The following is a 16,221-nucleotide window of genomic DNA, read 5'->3' on the forward strand; positions in this document are numbered from 1 at the left end:
TTTGAAACAAATTATAATTTGGATGTTGGTTTCTAAGCTGCCTCAAGTTATTTTGCATAATGATAACAAATGAATATTATTTCCTAAATGTTTTTTCCTATCCTATTCAACTGTCCTGGCACAACTGTAAAGCAAAGCAGGTCACTGTAATTCTGCAGAGCTGATAATATCATACTATACTAAAGTAGACTTAAATACCCGTCATGACTTTTGTCTGAGAAGTAATATTTTCCTCCAATACCGATTGAGTAATATATATATTCTTTACAGTACAGCCTCACATAATACAGCTTAAAAATGAAACTACATTTGAGAATGGTCAAGTCACACTCATATGTGATGCAGAAGGGGAACCTATTCCAGAAATCACTTGGAAGAGAGCTGTGGATGGCTTCACATTCACTGAAGGCGACAAGGTAACCACATCTCAATATGTAATACTTCCATTACCATAGAATTTCAGTATTTTCAATATCATTAAATCTCAAATTAGTCTTCAACGTACCTAGTAACCTGTAGGATCGAATAAATGGTTTAATTTTTAAAAAGGTAACTAACACAATGTCGGCCTTACAACTTTGGCGGGGGGAGGAATGTCAATGTGAAATATTTAAAGACGTTCTTTATTAAGTCACAAACGTTTAGGCTATTGGTATTATTAACGTTGCTTAACTAGACTTTTGTTATACATTGAATCTATAATATATGTTATTGCAATTTTAACCCCTGCTGTATAAATATCTGGCCTTTGCAAATTCACTGACCATGAGAAAAGTGCTAGGACAAGTAATATTGCCATTTTAATAACAGGAATAAAGATTTACAAACCAGTACATTCGACTTTAAACCTCAGCAATTTCAGTTTATTAAAGAAATGATTGTATATTTAGAAAATACTGTGGTGAGTGATGAGCGTTGGAAGAGATTTGTGAAGAAGATTTACTTCAAATTAATTTAATGTGTTTTCTGCTTAGACAGGTGTCAACAAACTACAGTCCATAGGGCAAATGTGGCCTCCGGCCTGTTTTGGTAAATAAAGTTTTATTTAAACTAAAGCAAAAAGTAATTTAAATTCAAAGAAGTCTGGCTGTCATTCAATGCTTTACCCTTTAGAATTGTCTTTCTGCAGTAAAAGTGTAGGTTCTGCTTTCGTATAATTTAGAATCTAATGTAGAGAAACAAGTACAAACAAATTACATGATTGTCATGACCTTTAACCAGAATGCATTCAACTTGCTTAGAAATTAATGAAACATTACTATATGTTTCACTATACTTCATGGATTTTAATTACTATTCTCTTTCACAACTATTCATACGGACTTCAAATACAAACAAAAGAGAAAGAAAAAGATGGTGAAATATTGAAATGATAGAACTCGCAATTTCACATAAGTGAAGATTATAAAATTAGGGTATTACATTGCTTTTCTCTACTCAATGTTAAAGAGAAAACTCCTTTAAACTTTTTTCATTATTAACTTTATTTAGGTAAAGAGTCCGATTTCTAAAGTATTCATACACCTCAATATGACTTTGATTTATTAACATTAATAGTAAAAAAAAAAAAAAAAAGAAATAGAAATGTTTGTCCATAGTACACTTTACGTCAGTCCGTCCCATCATGTTATATTTAACAACTGGCTAAACCCATACATTCATCAAAAAAGTAATCTCTCTGGTCAATTTATTACGTTCCTTTTGAAAGGCTGTGTTATCATATATATTACCCTTTTTTGTCTCATTTTCTCCTCGTAATGGCATTTTAAGAGATTATGTCTATTTGATAATTGTACTGTTATGACATACTTATTTTATATATTCAAGTTGAAAATCAAATTTATAAAATGTGAATGACAGTCATAATCTTCTGCAACCCAGATAAGTTATAGTTTGTTTTAATATATTCTTAAGAGAAAATCATGTATGTTACTATGACACAGTTGCCACATCTGAAAAGAATTAAATTTCTGTGAAATTAAAAAAATACAATCAGATATCTGAAACCATAGAGGACTGTTTTTATGTTTCAGTTTTGCACATTTATTTAGATTAGATCATTCAAAAGTATTTACTTTCATGCCCTTAGACTGTATTTATCATACCTCCATATTTCTAATGCTGTTTTCTAATTATTTTTCAGCTTACTTTAAAATTCTTAAAAGTTATCTTCTCAAAGATAGTTTTTACTCTTCATTTAATGAATGCTACCTTACATATTATGCAGAGAATGAAAGATAAATTATACTCAGTTATTTTATTAATAAAATGTCAACAAGTAACAAGAAAGCTGTTATATTTTATTCTTGGATCTATGCCCCAGGCCACCCCAAACTACACATACATATTTATTCTGTAGTAACTGTGAAAAATAATCTTAAAGCTTTTGTTTCCTAAGGAGTATATTAAAAAACACCTCTTGTTTTAAGAAAATCTGACTTGGTTTCTTTGCAAAAAAAATTATAGAATCTCAAATATGCTTTTCTGCACAAGTTTAATCCAGTCAATAAAGAAATTAAGTCTACTGTATTTCTATTATATTTCTCCAAATAGATTTTAAGATCCTCTACTTATTTCTATCTTCCAGTAAGCTTCTTTTCCCCTAATATTTCCTGTTTCTTGAATAGCATAATTCACAAATCAGTGGTTAAGCTAAACTTTGAAGTAAACTAAATCTAGTTTTGAATCTCAACTCTGTCATTTATGATGCCTTAGCATGATAAAATTGAGTTCAAAGCGTCCAAATAACATTGTCAGTGTTGTTTGAACTCTTTTTAATATGAATTTTTAATATGATTTTTTTTATCTTTAAAATGTTGATAATATTTACCCTCTTGTTATAAGGAAGATGAGTACATTACAAATGCATATCAGTATTTACCATATTATAAATATCCAATAAACTTTAGTTTTTGCTTTGTCATATTACAAATTTACAGTACAAATTTACAAATTTTACTTTGTCATATTACAAATTTACAGTACGGCCTCATATAATACAGATTAAAAATGAAACTACATATGACAATGGTCAAGTCACACCTGAAGCATGGTATATCTTGTTGCCTCCATAAAGTATAACACCTAAGGTTTGATTAAATTTAATGAGATTGTATTATTCCTATCATGGAAAGTAGCATGGGATTGTACTTTCCATAAGAATCACTTGGGAAGACTATCAAAGTGCAGATTCTATATTCCCACTTCTTTTTTTTTTTTTTTTTTTTTTAATTTATTTATTATTATTATACTTTAAGTTGTAGGGTACATGTGCATAACGTGCAGGTTTGTTACATATGTATATTTGTGCCATGTTGGTGTGCTGCACCCATCAACTCATCATTTACATCAGGTATAACTCCCAATGCAATCCCTCCCCCCTCCCCCCTCCCCATGATAGGCCCCTGTGTGTGATGTTCCCCTTACTGAGTCCAAGTGATCTCATTGTTCAGTTCCCACCTATGAGTGAGAACATGCGGTGTTTGGTTTTCTGTTCCTGTGATAGCTTGCTAAGAATGATGGTTTCCAGCTGCATCCATGTCCCTACAAAGGACGCAAACTCATCCCTTTTGATGGCTGCATAGTATTCCATGGTGTATATGTGCCACATTTTCTTAATCCAATCTGTCACTGATGGACATTTGGGTTGATTCCAAGTCTTTGCTATTGTGAATAGTGCTGCAATAAACATACGTGTGCATGTGTCTTTATAGCAGCATAATTTATAATCCTTTGGGTATATACCCAGTAATGGGATGGCTGGGTCATATGGTACATCTAGTTCTAGATCCTTGAGGAATCGCCATACTGTTTTCCATAATGGTTGAACTAGTTTACAATCCCACCAACAGTGTAAAAGTGTTCCTATTTCTCCACATCCTCTCCAGCACCTGTTGTTTCCTGACTTTTTAATGATCGCCATTCTAACTGGTGTGAGATGGTATCTCATTGTGGTTTTGATTGGCATTTCTCTGATGGCCAGTGATGATGAACATTTTTTCATGTGTCTGTTGGCTGTATGAATGTCTTCTTTTGAGAAATGTCTGTTCATATCCTTTGCCCACTTTTGATGGGGTTGTTTGTTTTTTTCTTGTAAATTTGTTTGAGTTCTTTGTAGGTTCTGGATATTAGCCCTTTGTCAGATGAGTAGATTGCAAAAATTTTCTCCCATTCTGTAGGTTGCCTGTTCACTCTGATGGTAGTTTCTTTTGCTGTGCAGAAGCTCTTTAGTTTAATGAGATCCCATTTGTCAATTTTGGCTTTTGCTGCCGTTGCTTTTGGTGTTTTAGACATGAAGTCTTTGCCCATGCCTATGTCCTGAATGGTACTACCTAGGTTTTCCTCTAGGATTTTTATGGTATTAGGTCTAACATTTAAGTCTCTAATCCATCTTGAATTAATTTTCGTATAAGGAGTAAGGAAAGGATCCAGTTTCAGCTTTCTACTTACGGCTAGCCAATTTTCCCAGCACCATTTATTAAATAGGGAATCCTTTCCCCATTTCTTGTTTCTCTCAGGTTTGTCAAAGATCAGATGGCTGTAGATGTGTGGTATTATTTCTGAGGACTCTGTTCTGTTCCATTGGTCTATATCTCTGTTTTGGTACCAGTACCATGCTGTTTTGGTTACTGTAGCCTTGTAGTATAGTTTGAAGTCAGGTAGCGTGATGCCTCCAGCTTTGTTCTTTTGACTTAGGATTGTCTTGGAGATGCGGGCTCTTTTTTGGTTCCATATGAACTTTAAAGCAGTTTTTTCCAATTCTGTGAAGAAACTCATTGGTAGCTTGATGGGGATGGCATTGAATCTATAAATTACCTTGGGCAGTATGGCCATTTTCACGATATTGATTCTTCCTATCCATGAGCATGGTATGTTCTTCCATTTGTTTGTGTCCTCTTTGATTTCACTGAGCAGTGGTTTGTAGTTCTCCTTGAAGAGGTCCTTTACATCCCTTGTAAGTTGGATTCCTAGGTATTTGATTCTCTTTGAAGCAATTGTGAATGGAAGTTCATTCCTGATTTGGCTCTCTGTTTGTCTGTTACTGGTGTATAAGAATGCTTGTGATTTTTGCACATTAATTTTGTATCCTGAGACTTTGCTGAAGTTGCTTATCAGCTTAAGGAGATTTTGGGCTGAGACAATGGGGTTTTCTAAATATACAATCATGTCATCTGCAAACAGTGACAGTTTGACTTCTTCTTTTCCTAACTGAATACCCTTTATTTCTTTCTCTTGCCTGATTGCCCTAGCCAGAACTTCCAACACTATGTTGAATAGGAGTGGTGAGAGAGGGCATCCCTGTCTTGTGCCAGTTTTCAAAGGGAATTTTTCCAGTTTTTGCCCATTCAGTATGATATTGGCTGTGGGTTTGTCATAAATAGCTCTTATTATTTTGAGGTACGTTCCATCAATACCGAATTTATTGAGCGTTTTTAGCATGAAGGGCTGTTGAATTTTGTCAAAAGCCTTTTCTGCATCAATTGAGATAATCATGTGGTTCTTGTCTTTGGTTCTGTTTATATGCTGGATTATGTTTATTGATTTGCGAATGTTGAACCAGCCTTGCATCCCAGGGATGAAGCCCACTTGATCATGGTGGATAAGCTTTTTGATGTGTTGCTGAATCCGGTTTGCCAGTATTTTATTGAGGATTTTTGCATCGATGTTCATCAGGGATATTGGTCTAAAATTCTCTTTTTTTGTTGTGTCTCTGCCAGGCTTTGGTATCAGGATGATGTTGGCCTCATAAAATGAGTTAGGGAGGATTCCCTCTTTTTCTATGGATTGGAATAGTTTCAGAAGGAATGGTACCAACTCCTCCTTGTACCTCTGGTAGAATTCAGCTGTGAATCCATCTGGTCCTGGACTTTTTTTGGTTGGTAGGCTATTAATTATTGCCTCAATTTCAGAGCCTGCTATTGGTCTATTCAGGGATTCAACTTCTTCCTGGTTTAGTCTTGGAAGAGTGTAAGTGTCCAGGAAATTATCCATTTCTTCTAGATTTTCCAGTTTATTTGCGTAGAGGTGTTTATAGTATTCTCTGATGATAGTTTGTATTTCTGTGGGGTCGGTGGTGATATCCCCTTTATCATTTTTAATTGCGTCGATTTGATTCTTCTCTCTTTTCTTCTTTATTAGTCTTGCTAGTGGTCTGTCAATTTTGTTGATCTTTTCAAAAAACCAACTCCTGGATTCATTGATTTTTTGGAGAGTTTTTTGTGTCTCTATCTCCTTCAGTTCTGCTCTGATCTTAGTTATTTCTTGCCTTCTGCTAGCTTTCGAATGTGTTTGCTCTTGCTTCTCTAGTTCTTTTAATTGTGATGTTAGAGTGTCAATTTTAGATCTTTCCTGCTTTCTCTTGTGGGCATTTAGTGCTATAAATTTCCCTCTACACACTGCTTTAAATGTGTCCCAGAGATTCTGGTATGTTGTATCTTTGTTCTCATTGGTTTCAAAGAACATCTTTATTTCTGCCTTCATTTCGTTATGTACCCAGTAGTCATTCAGGAGCAGGTTGTTCAGTTTCCATGTAGTTGAGCGGTTTTGATTGAGTTTCTTAGTACTGAGTAGTAGTTTGATTGCACTGTGGTCTGAGAGACAGTTTGTTATAATTTCTGTTCTTGTACATTTGCTGAGGAGTGCTTTACTTCCAATTACGTGGTCGATTTTGGAGTAAGTACGATGTGGTGCTGAGAAGAATGTATATTCTGTTGATTTGGGGTGGAGAGTTCTATAGATGTCTATTAGGTCTGCTTGCTGCAGAGATGAGTTCAATTCCTGGATATCCTTGTTAACTTTCTGTCTCGTTGATCTGTCTAATGTTGACAGTGGAGTGTTGAAGTCTCCCATTATTATTGTATGGGAGTCTAAGTCTCTTTGTAAGTCTCTAAGGACTTGCTTGATGAATCTGGGTGCTCCTGTATTGGGTGCATATATGTTTAGGATAGTTAGCTCTTCCTGTTGAATTGATCCCTTTACCATTATGTAATGGCCTTCTTTGTCTCTTTTGATCTTTGATGGTTTAAAGTCTGTTTTATCAGAGACTAGTATTGCAACCCCCGCTTTTTTTTGTTCTCCATTTGCTTGGTAAATCTTCCTCCATCCCTTTATTTTGAGCCTATGTATGTCTCTGCGTGTGAGATGGGTCTCCTGAATACAGCAGACAGATGGGTCTTGACTCTTTATCCAGTTTGCCAGTCTGTGTCTTTTAATTGGAGCATTTAGTCCATTTACATTTAAGGTTAAGATTGTTATGTGTGAACTTGATCCTGTCATTATGATATTAACTGGTTATTTTGCTCGTTAGTTGATGCAGTTTCTTCCTAGCCTCGATGGTCTTTACATTTTGGCATGTTTTTGCAATGGCTGGTACTGGTTGTTCCTTTCCATGTTGAGTGCTTCCTTCAGGGTCTCTTGTAAGGCAGGCCTAGTGGTGACAAAATCTCTAAGCATTTGCTTATCTGTAAAGGATTTTATTTCTCCTTCACTTATGAAACTTAGTTTGGCTGGATATGAAATTCTGGGTTTAAAATTCTTTTCTTTAAGAATGTTGAATATTGGCCCCCACTCTCTTCTGGCTTGGAGAGTTTCTGCCGAGAGATCTGCTGTTAGTCTGATGGGCTTCCCTTTGTGGGTAACCCGACCTTTCTCTCTGGCTGCCCTTAAGATTTTTTCCTTCATTTCAACTTTGGTGAATCTGGCAATTATGTGTCTTGGAGTTGCTCTTCTCGAGGAGTATCTTTGTGGCGTTCTCTGTATTTCCTGGATTTGAATGTTGGCCTGCCCTACTAGGTTGGGGAAGTTCTCCTGGATGATATCCTGAAGAGTGTTTTCCAACTTGGTTCCATTTTCCCCCTCACTTTCAGGCACCCCAATCAGACGTAGATTTGGTCTTTTTACATAATCCCATACTTCTTGCAGGCTTTGTTCATTTCTTTTTCTTCTTTTTTCTTTTGGTTTCTCTTCTCGCTTCATTTCATTCATTTGATCCTCAATCGCAGATACTCTTTCTTCCAGTTGATCGAGTCGGTTACTGAAGCTTGTGCATTTGTCACGTATTTCTCGTGTCATGGTTTTCATCTCTTTCATTTCGTTTATGACCTTCTCTGCATTAATTACTCTAGCCATCAATTCTTCCACTTTTTTTTCAAGATTTTTAGTTTCTTTGCGCTGGGTACGTAATTCCTCCTTTAGCTCTGAGAAGTTTGATGGACTGAAGCCTTCTTCTCTCATCTCGTCAAAGTCATTCTCCGTCCAGCTTTGATCCATTGCTGGCGATGAGCTGCGCTCCTTTGCCGGGGGAGATGCGCTCTTATTTTTGGAATTTCCAGCTTTTCTGCCCTACTTTTTCCCCATCTTTGTGGTTTTATCTGCCTCTGGTCTTTGATGATGGTGATGTACTGATGGGGTTTTGGTGTAGGTGTCCTTCCTGTTTGATAGTTTTCCTTCTAACAGTCAGGACCCTCAGCTGTAGGTCTGTTGGAGATTGCTTGAGGCCCACTCCAGACCCTGTTTGCCTGGGTATCAGCAGCAGAGGCTGCAGAAGATAGAATATTTCTGAACAGCGAGTGTACCTGTCTGATTCTTGCTTTGGAAGCTTCCTCTCAGGGGTGTACTCCACCCTGTGAGGTGTGGGGTGTCAGACTGCCCCTAGTGGGGGATGTCTCCCAGTTAGGCTACTCAGGGGTCAGGGACCCACTTGAGCAGGGAGTCTGTCCCTTCTCAGATCTCAACCTCCGTGTTGGGAGATCCACTGCTCTCTTCAAAGCTGTCAGACAGAGTCGTTTGCGTCTGCAGAGGTTTCGGCTGTGTTTGTTATTGCCCTGTCCCCAGAGGTGGAGTCTACAGAGACAGGCAGGTTTCCTTGAGCTGCTGTGAGCTCCACCCAGTTCGAGCTTCCCAGCAGCTTTGTTTACCTACTTAAGCCTCAGCAATGGCGGGCGCCCCTCCCCCAGCCTCGCTGCTGCCTTGCCGGTAGATCACAGACTGCTGTGCTAGCAATGAGGGAGGCTCCGTGGGTGTGGGACCCTCCTGGCCAGGTGTGGGATATGATCTCCTGGTGTACCTGTTTGCTTAAAGCGCAGTATTGGGGTGGGAGTTACCCGATTTTCCAGGTGTTGTGTGTCTCAGTTCCCCTGGCTAGGAAAAGGGATTCCCTTCCCCCTTGCGCTTCCCAGGTGAGGCAATGCCTCGCCCTGCTTCAGCTCTCGCTGGTCGGGCTGCAGCAGCTGACCAGCACTGATCGTCCGGCACTCCCCAGTGAGATGAACCCAGTACCTCAGTTGAAAATGCAGAAATCACCGGTCTTCTGTGTCGCTCGCGCTGGGAGTTGGAGACTGGAGCTGTTCCTATGCGGCCATCTTGCTCCGCCCCCCCATATTCCCACTTCTTAAAGTTGATTTAGTATGTGTAGCCCAGGGTATATGAATGCATATTAAATCAACTCATTAGTTGATGTCATACTGTTAGTCTTCAGGCCATATTTTGGGAAACAACTTCAAGTAAGGATGAAATTTAACAGCTAATATTTTCAACAGAAAAATGATCTTAACCAATTAGTTGACACCTGATAGGGGCTTGGGAAGTATAAAACCAAACTAAACTAAGTTTCCATTATGCATGTATCAGTCAAGTTTTGATGAAACTGAAATATATAGGTCAAAAATAGTGAAATATGATCGATGTCATGTAGTGAAAACTAATAATTTCATCCAACAACATGGCATTGTATTTAGCAAATATGTTCATTCTTTTAGATTTTTCAAAGAGGGAGGGTCTCAATTAACAATGTTCTTTTTTTTTTTTTTTTTTGTTAAGTTCTCAATCACCAGTTAAGACAAAAAAAAAATGGGGATAAAATACCATGTGACTTAAATGTATGGATAAGTGAATCCTCTTATACTGAGCTCAAGAATTAGATAAACATACTCAACACAGTCCCAAGTAGCATGAAACTTACAGCCCTCCCCTGTGTGAGAAGACATGCTAAGATAACCTTGACCAAGGGGGACAATGGTGAACCCATGGTCTCTTTGGGATGGTCCTTTCTGAAAAGAAAAAAAGGAGTAGTTAGGAAGTGTATTTAATTTTTTTGTGTCTCCATAGTTATCAATCAGATATCTCTTAACTTCCCATGGGAGAAATAAGGAAGGGACTTGAAAAGTCCAACTGTGGTATGTTAGAAGACCTTCCTCCCCATGGAATAAATGATTAAGAGTTCATGAATAGCATTCACTGCCCAACTAACAATATGCTAATAACCTTTAAATCACCATATACATAACTATCTCGATTTATCTTCTAGTATTAGTATTGCATAGTAAATGACCTGATAATATAATGGCATAAGCCAGTAATTTTCTCTCACTTCTGATTTTGTGCATCAGAAGTTTGAGTAAGGCTTAACCAAATGGTTATCACTTGGAATCTCTAATGTGCTTGTATCAGATGTTGCTACTAGTGTTGCTTATAGTTGTAGTTATGAGAAGGTTCAACTTTGCTGAGAAGCCAACATGGCTCACTTAAGTGGCTAGCATTCAGTCTTGACTGTGGGCTGCAAGCTCAGGTGGAGCTGTTTTTGGAACACCTATATGAAGCCTCTCCGGTGTGGCTCAGAGCAGTCTGCTCTCTCTTGTGGCAGCAGGCTTTCTCCACAGAGAACATTTCAAAAGAATCAGGCCAGACAGACACTACCTGGTCTACTCTGACGTAGTCTTGGAAGTCACACATTGTCACTTCTGCCACAGTATATTGGTTACAAACAAATTATAAGGTCCCCAAATCCAACAGGAGAGGAATTAGGCACTCCTCTTGATGGGGAAGGATTCACAGTCATATTATAGATGAGTATGTGGAGTAGGAGATATTGTTAAGGTCATCTTTGAAAATGCATCTACAGTTTATCTCAAAATATTCCCATGACTTAAGTCCAAGCATTTTCCCAGGCTTGTAGATGAGGAAACTGAGGCTCAGGAAAATTCAGGGATTTTCACAAGGTCACACAGGGAGTAAGTGGCAGTGCCAGGATTTGAATAGTGGTCTCTCACTCTGCATAGTGCATGCCCATGCAAGGGCTTCAGAATTCTACTAAAGTGTATGGTTGGCATTCTCATATGAATTTAAATGATATTTCTGTTTAATCGAATATAATTGAAAAGTCAGAAAAAACTTTGTTTTTAAACTTATTTATAATCTGATATTACCTATTTTAAACTACTTATAACGTTCAGTAAAAACTATTTACTGGTTTTTGTTAAAATAGGTATATGTAAAAAATTACTTCATATAATGGGTGCTACCAAAATGTTTGAAAGCCCATGCCGTATAAAACACTCTAGAAGTATGGGAGGGGGAGCAAAATGACAGAATAGAAGTCTCCACCGATCTTCTCCCCAACCCTCGAAGGAGACCAAGTTAACAACCATCTATACACATACACACAAACAAACACATACACACACACAAAAAAAACACACCTTCATGAGAACCAAAAAATCAGGTGAACACTCATAGTACTTTGTTTTAACTTCATATTGTTGAAAGAGTCACTGAAGAGATAGAAAAAAACAGTCCTGAATCAACAACACCATACCTCTGCCACCCTCAGCAACCTTGACATGGTGTAGAGAGCTTCTCCGGGAGCTGGGGGAGAGAGAACATAGCAATTTTGAGGCAGTGAACTCAATCCTGACCTGTTAGAGCAGAAAGGAAAACAAGACCTAATTCAGCTGACACCTACCCACAGAGGGACCATTTCAACCAGCCCTAGCCCGAAAGGAATCACTTATCCCAGCAGTGCAAACTTGAGTGCCTGCAAACCTCACCAGTGAGGACCAAAGTACTCTGTGTCTCCCAGTAAACTTTAAAGGAAGTCTAGACCATAAGGACTGCAACTCTTAGGAAAGTCCTAGTGCTTAACTGGGCCAAGAGACAGTGGACTGGTGTGGGGTGGGGAGGAATGTGACATATTGATACACCAGCTGGGGTGGCCAAAGGAGTGCTATAATCACCCCTCCCCTAACCCCAGCCTGCACAGCTTGTGGCTCCAAAAGAGACCTCTTTCTTCTGATTGATGAGAGGAAAGGAAAGAGTAGGGAGGACTCGGATAGTAGCTCTGCCACAGCAAGATAGGGCAACTCTCAGAGTTAGGAAGACCCTGTTCCATGTCCTATCTCCCAAATGGTGTTTCTATAATAGACAAACTCTGGGCCAGATGAGAACACACTGGTTTTCATGAAAGGACCCAGTCCTGGCAGCATTCATCACCAGCTAACTGAAGAGCCCTTGGGCCCTGAATAATCCACAGCGATACCCAGGTACTACATCAAGGGCTTTGGTAAGCCTCTGAGACTTGCTGGGTCCAAATAATAGCATAGCCACAGGGGGTACAGCATGAAGTGGGCTCTTAGGGTCTCCCAATCCAGGACCTGACTCTTGTATGCCATTTCTGGACCTGCCGTGGGTCACTGTCCTGAAACATGAGTGCAGGCCAGGCAGCATTCACTACAAGCTGACTTAAGAGCACCTCAGCCTCAGGGAACATTGTTGTAGTCTAGCAGTACTCCTTGTGGTCTGGGGTGGTGGTGGCTACAGGGTAAGGCTCCTCTGCCTTTGGAAATGCAAGGGAAGAGTGGGAAGAACTGCATCTTGTGGTTTGAGTGCCAGATCAGCCACAGTACCATGGGACACCAGGTAGACTTCTAAGGTTTTAGACCTCTAGTCTCTGACTCCTGGACAGCACCTCTGGACCCACCTGGGGCAAGGGGAACCTTGCTTCCCTGAAGGGAAGCATGCAGGCCTGACTGGCTTTGCCTCCTGCTGATTGTAGAGCCCCAGAACCTTGAGCAAACATAGGCAGTAGCCAGGGAGAGGTTACAACAGGCTTTAGGTGAGTCTGTGCTCTGGTGGCTTGAGGTCTAATACAGCACAGCCTTACTGCTGGTGGCCACAGGAGGGTTTGTGTCATTCTTCTTCCAGCTTTATGTGAGTCAGAAAATAGAGTGAGACTGTGTTTGGGAGAAAGTAAGGGAAGAGAACAAGAGTCTCTGCCTGGTAATACAGATAATTTTCCCAGATCTTGTCCAAGACAATCAAGGCAGTACCTCCATGAGTCTGTAAGAACCTCAACATTACTGGGCTTTGAGTTCCTCTAAAGCAAATACAACTTAGATCACAATACCCAAGGCTTTTCAAATATCTGGGAAGCCTTCCTAAGTAGGATGGATACAAATAAGCCCAAACAGTGAAGACTACAATAAATACCTAACTCTTTAATAACCAGACACTGAAGAACAACTACTAGCATTAATACCATCCAGGAAAACATGACCTCACCAAATGAACTAAATAAGACACCAGAGACCAATCCTGGAGAAATAGAAATATGTGAATTCTCTGACAGAGAATTCAAAATAGTTGTGTTGATGAAACTCAAAAAAATCAAGATAACATGTAAATGGAATTCATAATTGGAATTCATATGGAATTAATTCCATGGTTGGAATTCATAATTCTATCAGATAAATCTAACAGAGATTGAAATAATTACAAAGAATCAAGCAGAAATTTTGGAGCTGAAAAATGCAGCAATCATATTGAAGAATGCATTAGAGTCCTTTAATAGCCAAATTAATCAATCAGAAAAAATAGTCAGCTTGAAGACAGGCTACTTGAAAATACACAGAGGAGAAAAAAAAAAAAAAAGAATAAACAACAATGAAGCATGCCTATAGGATCTAGAAAATAGCCTCAAAATGAAAATCAAGAATATTGTCCTTAAAAAGGAGGTAGAGAAAGAGATAGGTATAGAAAGTTTATGCAAAGGGATAATAATAAGGAACTTCCTAAACCTAGAGAAAAATATCAATATCTAACCACAGGAAGGTTATAGAACACCAAAAGATTTCCCCAAAGAAGACTACCTCAAGGCATTTAATACTGAAACTCCCAAAGGTCAAGGATAAAGGAAAGCATCCTAAAAAGCAATACGAGAAAATAAACAAATAACATAAAATGGAGCTCCAATATATCTGGCAGAAAACTTTTAAGTGGAAACCTTATAGGTCAGGAGAGAGGGCCATGGATGAAAGAAAGGATCCTAAAAACCAACAAGAGAAAATAAACAAGTAACATACAATGGGATTCCAATACATCTGGCAGAAGACATTTAAGTGGAAGCCTTACAGGCCAGGAGAGAGTGGCATGACATATTTAAAGTGCTGATATTAAAAAAACTTTTACCCTAGAATTGTATATTTGGAGAAAATATCCTTCAAGCATGAAGGAGAAATAAAAACTTTCCCATATAAACAAAAGCTGAGGGATTTCATCAACACCAGATCTGTTCTATAAGGAATGCTAAAGGAAGTACTTAAATCAGAAAGAAAATGACATTGATGAGCAATTAGTAATTACCTGATGGTACAAAACTCACTGGTAACAGGAAGTACACAAGAAAACACAGAATATTATAACACTGTAATGGTGTACTCTTATCCTAAGTAGAAAGATTAAACAATGAAGTAATCAAAAATTATAACTCCAACAACTTTTTAAGAGAATCAGTACAAGAAGATATAAATTGAAACAACAAAAGGTTACAAAGTGGGGGGGACAAAGTTAAGGCATAGAGTTTTTATTAGTTTTCTTTTTGCTTGTTTGTTAGTCTATGCAAATAGTGTTAAATTATTATCAGTTTAAAATAATGGGTTATGAGATGTTATCTGCAAGACTAAAACCAAAACAACATACAGTGGAGACACAAAAAATACAAAGCAAGAAACTAAATCGTATCACCAGAAAAAACCACCTTCACTAAAGGAAGACAGGAAGGATGGAAAGAAGGAAGAGAAGACCACAACACAACCGGAAAACAACAAAATAGTAATAGTAAGTCCTAACTTATGAACAATAACACTGAATATACATAGACTAAACTCTCCAATCAAAAGACATAGACTGGCTGAATGGATGAAAAAACAAGACCCATTGATCTGTTGCCTACAAGAAACATGCTTCATTTATAAAGACTCACATAGACTGAAAATGAAGGTGTAGAAAAAGATATTCCATGCCAACTGAAACAGAAAAAAAAACAGGAGTAACTATACTTATGTCAAACAAAATAGATTTCAAAATAAAAACTATAAGAAAAGACAAAGAAGATTAATATATAATGACAAATGTGTAAATTCAGCAGGAGGATATAATAAATAAATATCTATGCACCCAACATGGGAGCACCCAGATACATAATGGGAATATTATTAGAGCTGAAGAGAGAGGTCCCATTACAATAATAGCTGGAGACTTCAACACCCAACTTTCAGCATTGGACAAATGTTTCAGACAGAAAATCAACAAAGAAACTTCAGATGTAATCTGCACCATAGATCTAATGGATCTGGTAAATATAGAACATTTCATCCAATGGCTGCAGAATACACATTCTTTTCCTTATCACATGGATCATTCTCAAAGATATATACTATATTACAAAGCAAGTCTTAATATATTTTAAAAATTAATATCAAGCATCCTTTCTGTCGACAATGCAACAAAACTAGAAATTAATAATGAGGAATTTTGGAAAGTATACAAATACTTGGAAATTAAACAGTATGCTTCTGAATGACCAGTGTGTCAATGAAGAAATTCAGAAGGAAATTTAAAAACTTCTTGAAAGAAATGATAATGGAAGCACAAAATACAAAAATCTATGGGATATAGCAAAAGCAGTTCTAAGAGGGAAGTTTATAGCTATAGAAGCCTACATCGAAAAAAGAGGAAAAACTTCAAATATGCAATCTAATGATAAATCATAAAGAATGGAAAAGCAAGAGCAAACCAAACCCAAAGTTAGTGGAAGAAAATAAATAATGGAGAACAGAGCAGAAATAAATGAAATTGAATGAAAAAAATACAAAAGGTCAATGAAACAATAAGTTGCGTTTTTTAAAAAGTTAAACAAAATGTGCAAAGCTTTAGACAGACTAAGAAACAAAGAAGATACAAGTAAATGCAGTTATAAATGAAAAAGGAGACATTTCAACTGATACTGATGAGCAACTATATGCCAATAAATTGGAAAATCTAGAAGAAATGGACAAATTCCTATACACATACGACCTACACATAAACAAAATTTAGTGACATTTTTCACTATAGAAATAGAAAAAACTTTCTAAAATTTATATGGAAACACAAAAGACTCAGAATAGCCAA

The 16,221-nt window shown here is 37.6% G+C and overlaps 1 protein-coding gene across 6 annotated transcripts in view; it reads left to right on the forward strand.

Annotated features, from left to right (window-relative positions):
- LOC105498550 (neural cell adhesion molecule 2) overlaps window positions 1-16,221 on the forward strand; it is a 569,177-nt gene that overhangs the window by 361,774 nt on the left and 191,182 nt on the right. For all 6 annotated transcript variants that reach the window (XM_011770694.3, XM_011770699.3, XM_011770698.3 and 3 more), the window contains exon 8: window positions 271-416. In XM_011770694.3, coding sequence (XP_011768996.1) covers window positions 271-416 — 146 coding nt within the window. The remainder of the gene's footprint in view (window positions 1-270; window positions 417-16,221) is intronic.

The sequence above is a fragment of the Macaca nemestrina genome, chromosome 4, assembly GCF_043159975.1.
Source record: "Macaca nemestrina isolate mMacNem1 chromosome 4, mMacNem.hap1, whole genome shotgun sequence".
In the NCBI taxonomy this organism is placed as follows: Eukaryota; Metazoa; Chordata; class Mammalia; order Primates; family Cercopithecidae; genus Macaca; species Macaca nemestrina.